The 15,152-nt window shown below is 48.2% G+C and overlaps 1 protein-coding gene across 2 annotated transcripts; it reads right to left on the bottom strand.

Annotated features, from left to right (window-relative positions):
* Positions 1–1,882: 1,882 nt before the first annotated feature.
* On the bottom strand, positions 1,883–11,638 carry CCDC106 (coiled-coil domain containing 106). 2 transcript variants are annotated; one of them, XM_083582065.1, is made up of 7 exons: positions 11,253–11,638; positions 8,619–8,694; positions 7,763–7,865; positions 7,336–7,458; positions 6,269–6,445; positions 5,504–5,704; positions 1,883–3,726 (listed from the first exon to the last, which is right to left on the bottom strand). In XM_083582065.1, exons 3-7 carry the CDS (start codon positions 7,827–7,829, stop codon positions 3,314–3,316), a joined length of 981 nt encoding a protein of 326 aa, XP_083438191.1. In that variant the 5' UTR covers positions 7,830–7,865; positions 8,619–8,694; positions 11,253–11,638; the 3' UTR covers positions 1,883–3,313. The 2 variants fall into 2 exon arrangements, with proteins under 2 accessions (XP_083438191.1, XP_083438192.1); XM_083582066.1 differs by lacking the exon at positions 11,253–11,638 and adding an exon at positions 10,629–10,991.
* Between the last annotated feature and the right edge of the window lie 3,514 nt (positions 11,639–15,152).

The following is a 15,152-nucleotide window of genomic DNA, read 5'->3' as shown; positions in this document are numbered from 1 at the left end:
GAGAATATAACAGGCCTACGAGAGTATATTGAGAAGCAAAGAGGCTAGTAAGCCTGATCTCTATTAAACTGTTGCAACAGGGTCCCCCACTTACCACATGCAGGTGGGAGGAGAACCCTGAACAATGGTGTGCAAGCCTTTATATAGACTTTTGAAATTGCCCACCCTGTAGCCCAAGACCACCCCCCAAAAAACATATATACATTACAGAAGGAGGCGGTCTGCAGCAGAAATCCTATCCGCCAGGATACCTAATACAGTAATGGTCACTGATTGCATTACCTGGGCAGTCTGGCCATTCTTTTGTGATGGTTAATACTTTAGTTCTTGAATCCATCTCACAGATTCGCCCTATTCATACACAAATATGACCTTAAGACAGGATTTGCAAGCAAAAAGACAATGGGAAGTCTTTTCCCATTTGCCTCCCTTCCTGCAGAGGAATATTTGAGGTCATTGGGAGAGTCAAAATGGCTTCAGGATTGCTCTCCCATACTATTTCCGACACATGGTTGATATATTTAGATATGTGTGCATTTATGAATATTTATTCTATATATGAGACCTTAAAATTCTTCTAATAATGCCTACAGGGAACTCTTAAAAACAGGACACGAGCACAGCAACAGCAGCAACATTCTCCCACCTAAATGAGGACTCCCAAAGGGAGTAGCCATCAGCTGCATAGTGGATGCACTGTAAAAGGGGGCAGGACATTGTTTTCAAATTCTATGCCATGAGTCATAATTCACCCACAAGGCAGAGGTTAATATTTGCTTCCATTCATACTGCTTTCTTATTCCTGTGGGAGAGATAGGCTCTCAGGTTTTTTTGTTTTACTTTATGCGTTTCACAATTTTAATGACTGCAACACTCATGGCTTGAGATATGACTGGCTTCCCCTACAATGGCTGGAATACAACCACTTTTATTTTATTTTTTTAAGTCAGCTGCAACATTTGCCAAAGTATAGGTACACCCATGCCTTTCACTGGGCATGATCTAGATCAGTGGTTCCCAGAACCAGGATGTGCATATTCTGGGCTGCGCTCCTCTGTGAGTCAAAGCACCCAAAAACACGTGGCTTTGGGCGCTGCATACTCATGCATTTTCGGACAGTTGATGGGTATATGCCCGTACCACCATTTGGGAACTGCTGTGAAGCTCTCCACACACCCCACTGAGGTTCTTTAACAGCACATTTTCCCTCCTGTTCCTCCAGTGGCGCTTTCATAGGAGAACTCCACACTAACAAAATGCTAAGTTCACCAAATATGAAGGAAATCCCTTTTCTGAATCAGGCACCTGTGTTTCTCTCCCACTTCCTTTGCTTTCTATTGCACATTTTTTTGCCACTTTCCAGAGAGTAGCACCACAGCTTCAAGATAACTTTATCCAATGCTGTGGCAAGGGTATTTCATCGGACAACTTCTCCACGTCACTGACATACATTTATTCCATCATGGAGCCCAAGGCAAAGTACATGTGGTTCTCAGGCAGTCAGCCATCCAGGCACAGCCCAGACTCAGACCTGCCTAGCTTCAGTAAAGTAGTGCCTTCCTGCATATTTTAGGCCACACCCTGGGACTATACCAAATTCTATACCAAATTCTACTGTGCCATTTAGTGTACATTTCACAATAATTCTCTCATCCTCACACCAAAACTGAGGGCATGCCATTAATTTTACAAACTGGTAACAAACTGAGTAACACCCAACTTAATTTTGACTCCCAGATAATATACAGCTGAGGATTTGAATCGGTTGCCAACATCCAACTCTTCATCCCTTTGTTCCAAGCCAGGAATATCCTAAACTAGCCAAAATTTGCACATTTTTGCAGCAATTATACAAACATGAAAAATTAAAACCACACATTGCTGAGTTTTATTCAAAATGCTTTAATTTAAATCCTCTTAGTAAATTGTTGTTTTTTTACATTTTCCTTTTAAATTATTATTTTTTTAACACAGAGGAAAAAACTGGGTGATAAATTACAGGCACAGTGGAAACAGTCCATTAATTACACTGAATAAAGAGGAGACATCCCAAAGGAGCAGAGAACAAACAAAACCCTTGCTCACACATAAGGTGGCAGCTTGAAGCCACAGAGGTGCTGGAGGGCACACACAGTCTCTGTCTCAGGAAGCAAAAAAGGAAGTGCAAATGGCTTGCCACCAAACACAGCCCAGCTTCAGAACCTGGAACAGGAAAACATGAGAGAGGGCAGGTGGTGTCCATGGTGGTAAAGAGATGCAAGGAAGCCTTGGGATGTGGGAATTTCTTTGGGAGACTATAGGGAATTATTTAGAGGCAGCCAAATGCTGCAGTTCATTCCTCCAGGCTAAGGACTGTTATAGCAAAAAGGCAACAGGAAGAGAAAAGCTTAAGAAGGTGCCAGTAGCATTGGATGTAAAAGAAAGGAGAAAGGAAGTGGCCAAGAGGCAAGACCACTGCAGCCTGTTCAGCAATCACCCTCCAGTTCTAGTCTTGCTTCACAGCAGGCTGGAAACGGGAGGGGAGCAGTGAGATGGCACGTGAGGTGGGTAAATCCATTGTCTACGCTAACTTCTTAAGGAGACAGGCATTGTCTTCAGGGGAAGGCCGAGCCATCTTGAGCATCCCTGCCCCAAGTTCTGGAGCTGTTAAAATAAGCTCACAAACACACACACTTACCTACGGCAAACACAACTGGCCTCCGAGCAACAAGGCAGGGAAATTTCTGCCAATGTTTATTCAGCCCTTTGGGGCTGCTGACATGCCACAAATAAGCAGTATGTAGGGGAGTGTTGTGTAAGAAAAATGTGTCACCTCGTAGCTTATTTGCAAGGCAGCAGACACCGTCTCTGATGAATGCCTTGGCGGTCCTATAGGTGTTACTGTACCTGCACAGCCAGTCTGAAGCAACCTCTCCACCACAGCACCTTACCTACGCATGGGATGTACTCTGTCCCACTAACCTGCTCCCCTGCTACTCCCACTGGGCAGTCATTTTGCCAGTTCTTAAGATGGAAGCAAATGGAGTGAATTTAATCCAGTTCATCTCTCAGTAGGCTTTAACCAGCTGACATATAAACGGGAGCGCCTGGTCAGATGATGCTTCCCAAAGAGATGATTGTGCCAGGATAAAAGCATCCCACTTGCCTTACAAAGGCAGAGCTTGCCTTTAGCACTAGAAACTGCGGGAAAGGGTGAAGGGGGCTGACAAGGAAGAGCCCCAGGGGAGCACAGCAGGAGCTTCCTCAATAACTAGACGGAAATAAGAGACTGGAGGGCTGTCAAAGTGGGTTCAGGCAAAGCCAGGAGGGGGAATCATCGCTTAAAGCAGTCAGCAATGGGCGGAGGGGGTTTGGGTGGGGTAGTGGGTGAGGGTAAGGAATTGCTGGCCGCCGGGCCAGGGGTGTCCGTTTTCCGCTTGAAGCGGTAGGTGATGGGCAGGAGGAGTTTGCTTTTCTTGAGCGCCTGGACCTTCTTGAGAGTCTCATCGTCCAGAGCCATGAAGCACCGGCGGGAATACTCCAGCAGGCGCTCCTTGGACGAGTCAAATTCCCCCACCTCCGCCACCTTTTCAGGGGCCACGATGAGGAGCTCAGCGATGGGCGTGGTCAAGGCCACAGTGTTACGGTCCACACGGTGGTGCTCAAAGGCCCGGCTCATGCTTTGCAACTTTTGGAAAGTGTACAGGATCTTCTTGTAGCGGCACAGCACCCCATCCACATCTTTGACTGCACCGGGGCCGGGGGATGGGTTCAGAGGAGAGGGCCCCAGCAGCGACCCATAGACAGGAGCGTGGGGGGAAAGAACAAGAGAAAGGGTTGAGGAGGAGAAATGGGGAAGCATGGCCACTCGTGAAAACACCAGAGAGTTGCGAGAGGCAGAAATCACAGGAAATGGGAAGGACCGACAGAAGGAGGCAGTGACCCGATGGAAGCCACAATTTGGGAAGCAGAAATCGAAGGCAGGATAAATTAAAGTCAAATATACCAGCACCGGGGAAGGGGGAAGGAAAGGGAACAGCCCAGGGACCAAGCAAAAAAAAAACAGTAAGTAAAACAAGCAGGTAATGCAGGTGTTGAACATTCAGGAGCAACATCCATAAATAAGAAAAGGAGGATATGCAGAGAGAAAGGATGGAAGGTGAGAGAAAGAAGAAGTGGAGGAGAAAAATGGAAGCAAGCGATCGTGCGTGGCAGGCCAGCCAGTTGGTTTGCAACAGCAAGGGGGGGGGGGGGAAAGAGTGGTGGAGGATTAGGACAACGGGAGAGGAGGGTGGAGAAATGTGATAAATGAACAAGAAATGAAGAAAAAGAGAGAGAGAACATATTATCGCAGCAATTTATCAAGACTTGATGCTTTTGTGAGGGAAAACCTAGAGGGGTGGGTGAGTCACAGGCCAGCGTTTCAAGAGGCATTCCTGTTTCTCCAAGGGTCAGGATTCCTCTCCTCACCTCCCTTGGGTTGCCAGGGGGAAAGGCTGGGTCAGAAGGCATGCAGGCCCAGCCAGGCGACTAGTCCATGCAGAACTTCTCCCAGGAGGATCAGCTGGGCCTGGGAGTGGGGACCTAACGCACACTGCCGTTTCCTCAATTTGAAACACAGAACCCCCATCTCAAGGGATGCTGCCTGATACCTGGCCAGGGCTCCTCCTGCAGCCCTGGTGTCTATGACAAGATTTGTGAGCTGAGGAAACAAAATTCCCCATAACTTGTCTTGCTGCTATGACTCAGTGGGCTGGAGTCCCAGAAGCTCCCTTTCTCTTGTTCCTAATATAATTCCTTTGCAGGGAGGGGAGGTATCCCAGGGGCATTTTCCTCCCCTATTTCCCTCTGGTGATGCTTCCACCTCCATCATCTTCTTCCCAATCCTGTCACTATGGAGTGAACCACTGGAGGTTACGGCCGCCGCCAATATATGGCTATGGCTACCACCGTTTCTGTCCTGGCCCCTTTCCTCAGCAAAAGTCTCTTCCACTCCTCAGGTGGGTCTCGAACCTTCGTCCTAGATGGGCTGTGAACTTTGTGAGCTTTCCTTCCTCCCCTTTTGAGCACCGCATTCTGAGTCGGTTGGTGAGCATGGGGGCGGGGCTGAATCCATGCCTACAGGGGATGCCTAGGGTCCAGCAATAGCCTGGTCATCGCTGTCCCTGAGCCAGTGGGACTGCTAAATGGGGGCACAGAAGTGGGATAATTTTGTCTGTTGGTGGAGGAAATTGTAATGAATTCTTATACAGAAGGGCAATGATGATTTTATGCTGGAATAAGCTCTGTTCATATCTGTCACCTGGAAGAACATCTCTTTTCTGTATGGTGATCTATTATTTTAATGTGTAATAGGTTGGTTTTTTTTAAAGACATTCAAGTCTTAAGATCGCCAGTCTCTGATCACAGAAGGGAGTAAGAGCTTTCCCATTTCTGCCATGGAAGTGGGCGGGGACCCTCTGCCTTCAGCTCTGTAGGCTGAAACGGTGGTCCCTTACTTTGACACCCCCCCATTGCCACTCACCTCTCTGCCTCTCGCGGACTTTGGGCTTGGCAAAGCGCCGCCTGTTGACCCCTCCTTTTTGCTTCTTGTGCTCTGCGGAGCCTCCTTCCTCGGGGCCGGCACTCATCCAGGAGCCCATACTGTCGTCGTCTGTCACATCCCCATTCCGGCTGTCAGACACCTCGGACCGCCGTGGGAGCTGCTTGCTGCGGCAGTGCTCATCTAGGGCGGAGGGGAAAGGGCAGGAAGCATCAGACCAGGGCCTTGCAGAGCCAGGCAGAGGCCCAGACCAGGTAGATAATGCGGGGCCCCCTCTGTCTGGGCCTGGACGCCTTTGCGCCTCCACGTTCGCCCCAGTGCATCCCCTGCGATTGTGAATATGCTGACCGAGGGGGCCAAGTGGCCCATATGCCCCCCCCCACTCTGTCTGGGCCTGCATCAGACAGAGAGGGAGACAGAAGCCCGCCATAGCACAGCTAGATTCAAGCTCCTCAAATCAGAGAACCCTCAAAAAAACACAGCCCTTGACTCTCTAACACAGGGACCTCCAACTGGAACTCAGTTCAGGTGTCTCTCAGGTGGATGCCATTGCCATTCTAAGAGAACCAGGGAGGGGTTCGTGATGAGTTCTTTTTCTAGAAAAATAGCACTGCGTCCTACCAAGGTGCCTTGGCTGACATTCCCCTGGCCCTTCCTCCCAAGAGAATCCGAAAGGCGCCCCCTCCCAGCAAAGCACCATCCACCCACCCACTCAGCCTCCGGAGAACTCAAGAGTTCTCGAGTTACCAGTATCCAGACGGGCGCAGGAGATGAACTTGTCTAGCTGGCAGCGCAGGAAGTCCCGTTCTTCCTCCAGGTCCTCGATTCGCTTCTGCAGCCAGGAGTTCCTCTCCAGGGCCATGTGCAGCTGAGTCCTCATGCTGGTCACCAGGGTCAACGAGGGAGCTGGCATCTCCGGTGTCTCTGAGGGCAGCACAGTCACGTCACGGTGGAAGTTCGACTTCCTCACAATTACTTGCTTCCCCACTTCTCTTCAAACACCTAAAGGTCTCGCACCCAACTCTGCCCAAAAACCTTTCCTAACCCTTCTCGCCCTTCCTGTGAGAAGCAAACGAGGCAAGGGAAGATTTGCACCTGCCTTATTGAAGCCATAGCCTTCTTTGCATCTAATACAGTGGTACCTCGGGTTACAGACGCCTCAGGTTACAGATGCTTCAGGTTACAGACTCCACTAACCCAGAAATAGTACCTCGGGTTAAGAACTTTGCTTCAGGATGAGAACAGAAATCACGCCGCGGTGGCATGGCAGCAGCAGGAAGCCCCATTAGCTAAAGTGGTACCTCAGGTTAAGAACAGTTTCAGGCTAAGAATGGATCTCCAGAACGAATTAAGTTCTTAACCTGAGGTACCACTGTACTTTGATTTTCAGCAGGAGCAAATTAACACATACACTAATTGATTTCTCTCCCCACTCCCAATCATTCTCCTCTAGTCCCATTTAAGTTTCACCTTCTTTAAAAAATTCAAAATGTTTGGTTGTAGACGACAACAGCTGCTGAGCTCTGCAATGGGAACTGGAAAGCAAGTGGTGTCTACAACAAAATGTTGCAGTGTAGAACCTGCACACACCTACACTCCACAAACACCACTTTTTCTGCTGTGATTTCTGAAATGGCGGCATCACTTTCTAGAAGTGTCATGATTGTGGAAGCGACAGCAGGTGCATATTTACTTGAGGAATGGCAAAAAAACCGGGGTTCTTTGGGTTCCGAGTCACCCAACGAGATCCAGCACATAGTTAAAGGGTATTCATTCATATATTACTGTCAGGAAGTGGGGGTATTGTTTCTCACCATCAAAATTCTGAGGAGGGCTCAGACCATAATACAACTGTTGCTGAGTCTGAGTCTGCGATTCCATTTGGTGCGGCTCGTCCAAAGGTACGGCTATTTTATAAGCTTCATTGTCTTCCTTCACTGTAAATATCAACAGTAGGGGAATTGCGGGGGGAGGCAGGAAAACAAATGTAAGAGCCTAAGAATACTCATCCCCCCTTTTGTAAGATCAACAGTTTCAAGGCAGACAAAAATATTACCGGACGTGACTTTGAGCTAAGTTCCCACTGAAATCAATGGCACACATGTTCCCATCAACTGAGCTATCCAGGATGGAACCTAAATCCAATCAATTCGGCCCACTACTAGGAGGGGAGCAGTTTCACCCGTCTCCCACCCTCAGGGCCTTTGAAACCCACCCCTCTCCCATCAGACATACACTGACCTGGCTTTGCTCCCGATCCACGACGTCCCCTAGTTGCCCGTTGGTGATGGTGGTTACTTTCAGTCATTGTCCTCCCTCCCCAGGTGGGACGGATGCTGCTAACCTAGAGAGCAGGAGAGGTGATCTAACTGGGCAGATCTGCCTGATATTCTGTCTCCCCTAGATTTTCCTAATGAGTGAACTCCAAAGCAGCCTCCCCTTGTACCCTGACAAGAATCCCCAGCCAAGGAGCCCCCTTTTTTGAAAATTTTTGCTCTTTTCAGAGAACACTGAATTACAGTCTTTCAGGTATGTCCTCCCATTCTATAAATGTATAATTCCAATAATGCACATTAACAGCAGGATGGGGGGGGGGCGGGGATAAGGTGTAGCTCTTCCTAAAACATATTTGAATAACCAGTGCTTTTTTTCTAAAAAAAATGTTTAGGGGTACTCTCATTTTGACTCAAGAAAATCACTATAGTTCAAATTGGGGAAAATAAATACAGTGAATGGACAAAAGTACAAAGATTCACAAAATGTTTAGGGGTATGTGTACCCCTGCATTCCCCCAGAAAAAACCACTGAGAATACCTGACAACAAACTAGGGTCTATGTCATGATGGGGAGGAAGAGGTTCCCATCCTGCTGGGTGCTGCCTTACCAAATCCCCCCAGAAGCCGTCCCACCCCACCCCAACGATCCATTTTGATAGGTTACTTGGCACTGTAATGACATCAGTTGACTGACAGATGGGTGGCCCTGCCCACCTGTCAAAGTTGACCTATAGGCTGCAGGGATATAAATATCTGACTCACTAGGTCAAAAAAGTTCCCAGGTACCCCCTATCTCGCACTGTTTCCAAGAGGATATCTACCTGAGCCAGGGTGACACCCGGGGATCCAAGATCTTCCACACAGCTACCTGTCCACTTAGGAAATAGCTCCAAACACCTGGACAGAGGCAAGACAGGGAAATTAATAGGTTAGGCCAGGAGATCCCACAGCAACAAAGGAAGGCAGGGGCACTGCAGTGGAGCGATGCCCCCTATGAAATAGGAGGGGATCCCCAAAGCAGTTGCTTCCAGCAGTCCTGTAAAGGCACAGGGGTTGTAAGGCCAGCTCTCTTGCTCAGATAAACTTTTTTTCTCTCTCAACCCAGGTGAAACTCATGGATTCCGCTTTCACATGCATTTACATCACATCCCTTGATTACTCAAGCATCCGTCACCCAGAGTTGCAGCAAAAATTCAGTCTCTGATGGTGCTATATCTGTGATGGCTCCATTCATTTATGCAAGTTACTCCTTGATGTTTCAATCAAGTCATGAGTGCACAGACTCACACTCGTTCTCCGGTTCTCTAGAATTGGAACAGAGCAAACCACTGAAGGTCATTGCCTCCTCTCCACCCCCGAACTCCCTTTGAAGTATCTAAAAGTGCCAGAGGAGACCCTGCTCAAGCTCCCTTAAGTGTTATGTGCAACAATCCTTAAGGGGTGGTGGGGATGTTTCTTTAAGAGGGACCCACACACAAACTAGACTTGGACACAAGTACAAAAATTGTTTAGGGCTGGAAACCACATTTTCTTGTAGCTTAGCTATGCCTGCAAAGTTAATGGATTGTATGTGGGTGGAAGTTTGGGGGATGGGGGAGAGATAGAACCCCGCTTCCATTCAGTTCAGTTCCCATGCTGCCACTAACTTGCACAAATGCCCATACACGCCTCTCTTGTCCAACCTCAGTCAACAATTCAATGCATATCTGTTAATAACAGACCATTATATAGGGATGGGATGCAATCTCTTATCAGATCCAGCCCCCAATATTTCAGCAGCTAGACTCTTAACCGGCTCCCAACACTGCAGAATGCATTATCTATGTATTGCACTGATGCAGCTTACTTTTTTTTTTTAATGCAGTTGAATAACCAATTACTAATAAAAAAAACACTGGATGTTGCAATCCTTTCTGTATGTTGATATATTATTGCATTTGCTATAGCATTTTCCCAAATGGATTAAAATGTGCAACTGGCAATACAACCAGTTATCGATAGATAGAAAGATGCATCTGTTGCAAGCTGCCTTGAGTTTCATATTTCCATGGAAAGAAGTGGCATAAATATAGAATAGAATCATAGAACTGTAGAGTTGGCAGGGACAGCAAGAGTCATCTGGTCCAACCCCCTGCAAGGCAGGAATCTTTTTGCCCAAAGTGGGGCTCAAACCCACAACCCTGAGATTTAAAGTCTCATGTTCTACCAACTGAGCTATATGTTTTTACGGGGGCGGTGGGGGGCAGGGAGGTGGCTAACTGTTTTTTTTTTTTTTTTTGGGACCAGGTGAAGTCTCCAGAGGAGCTCTATTGAGGCTCCCAGCCTCTGTGTGTGTGTGTGTGTGTGTGTGTGTGTGTGTGTGTGTGTGTACACATGCACATGGGGGTTTGCCAAAGTAGGTCATCAATCCTGGTGAATAAAGCCTAGTTGCTACTTGCAGGCTCCAGTTCTCTATTCCTTGGCTTGGCCCCTCCCCCTCCTTGTCACACAGACTCTAACATGCTTCCCTAAAACCCAAAAAGTTCAGCTTCTGGAAACCAAAATCTGAAGCAAAAGCCAACTGACAAGTACCTCAACCAGTGGAGAGAAGGGAAGTCACAATATTCTTAGGATGTTGTGTCCCTCCTTGCACCCTCTGGGACATTGCAATGCATTTGGGGGCACACCTCTTGAGATCCTGAGGTGCAGCTGTCTCAGCCGCAAAAGATCTAGGTCTGAGCCACCTCTTGGAGTCCTACAGGTGACTATCACCGCCTATCCAGGCCCCACAGTTAACACCTGCATGGCATTTGCCTTCCTTCCCCGCCAGTCATTGACCTTTGCCCACCTACCCGTTTCCTCATTGCCATTACTTGGTCCTTCAATGATGCCCAGACTTGCTCGCCTTCTCTCCGACTCCAAACCAACTGGCCACAGCAAGGCCTCTCTCTCTCTCTCTCCTCCTCCTCCTCCTCCTCCCGTTTCCCTGCATCCTACTAGAATCTCGCTAGTAACCAGATACAAGCTTCTCCCACGCAAACTCCCTACAGCAGGCCGGCTCGAGACGACGTCAAGGAATTGCCTGGAATGGAGCGGGGTCTGTAACCCTCCCTCTCCGCCCCACCCGCTACCCCCATCAAATCGGGCCTTTGGCAAATAAAATCAGAGCCCACCACCACCACTCCAAAATGGCCCCGGCTGCTGCCCTGTGATGAAGGATTCCTCCCTCCCCGTCCCCAAATGTCGGTGGTGGCGACGCCCGCGCCAAGACTTTGGAGACGCCAAAGGACCCCCGTGCGCCCTCGGCGCTGCGCCCCGAGACTTGGAGAGCATTACGCAAGGGATGCTTGGGGGGTCAGATCTCCAGAGAACCAGCAGCGGGGGTAGCGATGGGCAAGGATCAAGTCAAGGTGTGTGCAGGGGACCGAGACTATCTCTCACAACCCCCCGCTCCTGCCAGGACACGCAGTTCTTACCTTACTCTTGCAACCGCATCCACGCCGGAGCGTCCCAAACAACAGCTCCGGGCTGCAGCTGAGCAGGGGAGCGTCTGTAAAGTGCAGCTAGAGGAGGTGGCGAGGAAAAGGGAGTAGGAGGAGCGAGACAGCTTTGAAGTGGGGGGGGGGCACGTCGCCAGCTGGAGGCAAAAAAAAGAATCTAATAATTCACAGCAATCCCTTCGTTCCTGGAAGCCAGGCTTGAACGTCTAAATGAGCCATCACGGATCTAGCAGCACAGATGCACGCCGCGGATGTCTCCTAACAAGCGCAATACTTTGCACAGGAATCTGTTCGAGCTGCCCAGCTTGCCAGAAATCAAGTGAAGCACGTGCACCTGTGAAACAGCCTCCGGGAGAAAATGTTGAGGCTAAGTAGAGGGAATTGCCTCCACAAGGCCCTCCCAACTCTTCTGGCCCTCTAACCAGCAATCAAACACGCAAATCACAATTGGCCTTGCTTACAAATCCAGTATTTTTTTCTACCACGTGTAGTACTTTCTGTAAGCCTCAGAGGTTGCTCAGTCTACCATGCTGCCATGGTCCAGCCTTGGAAAACCTTAAGTACCACGGATGACAGGACCTCTAAGTATGTGCCAAGAGCCTTCCCCACACCACAGTTGCTGTTACACATGGGCGTAGCCAGGATTTATGTTAGCGGGGACAGGTTTTATGTGAGGGGGGGGGGAGAACCTCAGTTACTTAAGGATTTTTATTTTTTTACTTGATTTAGGGGGGCAATTGCGCCCCCAGCTGCGCCCTTGCTGTTACCCTGTTTTATCTCACATTAATAACCAAACATTTTGAGCCAGTTTTCAGGAAAGTCGTATCTTTGACTTGCAGGTAGTGCAGCTTGGCCTAAAATTCAGGTCCTGTGACAGCAAGAGGAGCCTGGGAACTAAGGAGTGATGCCTGGCAAATCAGGGGGCTGGTGGGAAAGTACCTAATGGTACTTGGGAGGGGCATAAGGTGGCATCTAAGGCTGCCAGGGCAGAGCCAGCTGATGGACATGGCGAGGCATGAAATTGCTAGAGAGATGTAACATCAAAGTGTGTGGACTGCATTTTTACAACTAGAAATATCCCCTCTTTTTATGAGTGGAATTATGGGCCCATGTTTTACTATACACTCAATTAAAAGTTTTTTGGTGAGTTCTGGGTCATGAGATCACCATCTCTGCTGTTGTTGTTGTTGTTGAGTCGTTTAGTCGTGTCCGACTCTTCGTGACCCCATGGACCAGAGCACGCCAGGCACTCCTGTCTTCCACTGCCTCCCGCAGTTTGGTCAAACTTATGCTGGTAGCTTCGAGAACACTGTCCAACCATCTCATCCTCTGTCATCCCCTTCTCCTTGTGCCCTCCATCTTTCCCAACACCAGGGTCTTTTCCAGGGAGTCTTCTCTTCTCATGAGGTGGCCAAAGTATTGGAGCCTCAGCTTCAGGATCTGTCCTTCCAGTGAGCACTCAGGGCTGATTTCCTTCAGAATGGATAGGTTTGATCTTCTTGCAGTCCATAGGACTCTCAAGAGTCTCTTCCAGCACCATAATTTAAAAGCATCGATTCTTTGGCGATCAGCCTTCTTTATGGTCCAGCTCTCACTTCCATACATCACTACTGGGAAAATCTCTGCTATAGCTGATACCCATTCAAATTTCCTGGAGCATTCCCTCCTTCCCTGTCCTTCTATAGTGACCTATTTGCCACCTGTCTCTTCCTGAATTGAAGCAGGTCTGAGGCCACCTTGAGGTCCACTATAGAAGAAACGTCTGCTGTCAGGGGCACTAATGCCTCTGAATAGCAGATGCTGGAGGAAAGAAACCACAGGTGGAAAGAGTTGCTCTTGTGCTCAGGTCCTGCTTGTGAGCTTCCTCTAGGCATCTGGTTCTCCACTGTGAGAATAGGATGCTAGATGGGCCATTGGCATGATCCATCAGTGCCCTTCTTATGTTCTTTCAAGATATAAAAGGACTAAATAATATCCATAACCTGTGTCTAGCACCTCCTTCCCTCTGATAATATCCATAACCTGTGTCTAGCACCTCCTTCCCTCTGATAAAATACAGATCCAGTGCTTGCTAGTACCACAAAAACATTCAGTCAAGGCACAATTCCTCATGATTTTTCCACGTGACTATAAATAACAGAACACATATGTGGATACAGAGGTGACCTGTGATTTGATTGTGCTTTTGAGGGGGGTCCCTTGTAAAAAAATATAAATAAAGATGAAGGTCCGTAGCAGTCCTGGAAGGCAGTGAATCTATAGTGGTTATGGTTCAGTCAACGAGGAGAGATATGGACTTTGATTTGATGGTGAGTTATGGGAGGGTGGCAGGGATCTGTGAGGGAAGAAATGCAATTTCAGTAGGAATTGTTTTGCTGGATCCATCTTCTCTCTCTCTCTCTCTCTCTCTCTCTCTCTCTCTCTCTCTCTCTCTCTCCCCCCCCCCCAGGAAAATGAAGTGACTAAGTTTCCATTCACATTTTCTATCCTTCCGCTGTCACCCCCTCTCTTCTCCCGCCTTCTGTGATGCCCCATTTTTCAGCTCAGCTGCCAATATGAGTCCTTGAAAAACACATGGAGGTGGAACAAGGAAACAGCATTCCTCTTCCAATTTCCTCCTTCACCTCTATGTGCTTTTAAAATTGGGGGGGGGGGGCAGGGAAGGAAACCACCCCAGTACAAAGGGGCCGGTGAGAAGGAGACACAAAGGCTTTGTGGGCTTCATGTTGCCAACCCCAGATGGAACTATCACTTATTTATTATTTATTAAATTTGTATACCGCCCTTCATCTGAAGGTCTCGGGGTGGTTCACAGCATAAAAATATAGAATACGCAATAAAAACAAGAACAAAAATATAATTTTTTTAATGACACCCCTCCCACACAAACACAGTTAAAAGGATTTGGATATAAGAACATATTTCTTAACTGACCATGAAATGTGGGCCAGTGTCTCCACTGTCACAAGCTAATTGTCACCAAAATCAAGACCAGCAGTTAGACTTTGAGCATAACTATAATTCATCCACTCTCCCCCACAAAAGAAACCATTCAAGCCACAATTGTACCTCTCAACATCTAGGTAGTTGGGTGGGCTGAGTACTTTACCCCATAAAAGGGGGCTTCTAAGCTGGCCCAGCCCAATAAAGAGAAATTTCTGAGAGGGAGGATGAAGAGGTTGGATGGTTGGCATCTGTCTGTCTCAAGAGACAATGGAGTGCACATCAAGGGGCGAAGTCAAAAGTGACCTCCCTGGGGAACAAGCTGGGCAGCATGTATGGAGGTCCTGGGCTGCCCAGATGACAAGATCATCTCAGCCTTACTGATGTAGTCCAAAGGAAAGCGGGGCAAGTTATTTGGCATCAGCTTGGCTGCAGGAGTTGCTGGAAGGAGCTATACAAGGTGCCATCTAATTGTCTTAGGGGCTCCACTCCAGATTTGTGTAGGGTTTATTCCTTCGGCTTTTCTTCTCCCGAAGATATCCCGCAAGGCAACGGGGGAAGAGGAGACATGTCATAAAGATGGCTGTGGAAGGATGTTGGGTAGTCTGGAGTGGGGGAGAATGCCGCAACATGCCAGAACAGAGCCTAGAATGTGCAGGAATAGGCATGATTTTAACACCAAAACCCATAATTAAGATTAAAAATAGGATCCCAATGCCTGGTCATTATCTTAGTGGGTGGGAGAAGTCATGTGGCAGAGAAAAGCCTCACCCTAAACATACCACTTTATCATCCACCTACTGTCTTGTCTTTGTGTGGAAGTGTGTTGGGGGAGAGTAAATGTGTATTTGTTTTACACCATTGTGTTTCCCTCTGCATCTGTGCATTTTTGTCAGGGTGATCAGAATAGATGTTTGTGTGTAGAATTCACAT

The sequence above is a fragment of the Podarcis filfolensis genome (genome assembly GCF_964270895.1).
Source record: "Podarcis filfolensis genome assembly, chromosome: 13".
Lineage (NCBI taxonomy): Eukaryota > Metazoa > Chordata > Lepidosauria > Squamata > Lacertidae > Podarcis > Podarcis filfolensis.
The sequence above is the reverse complement of the archived record's forward strand: the minus strand, read 5'-3'. Positions and strand labels throughout refer to the sequence as shown.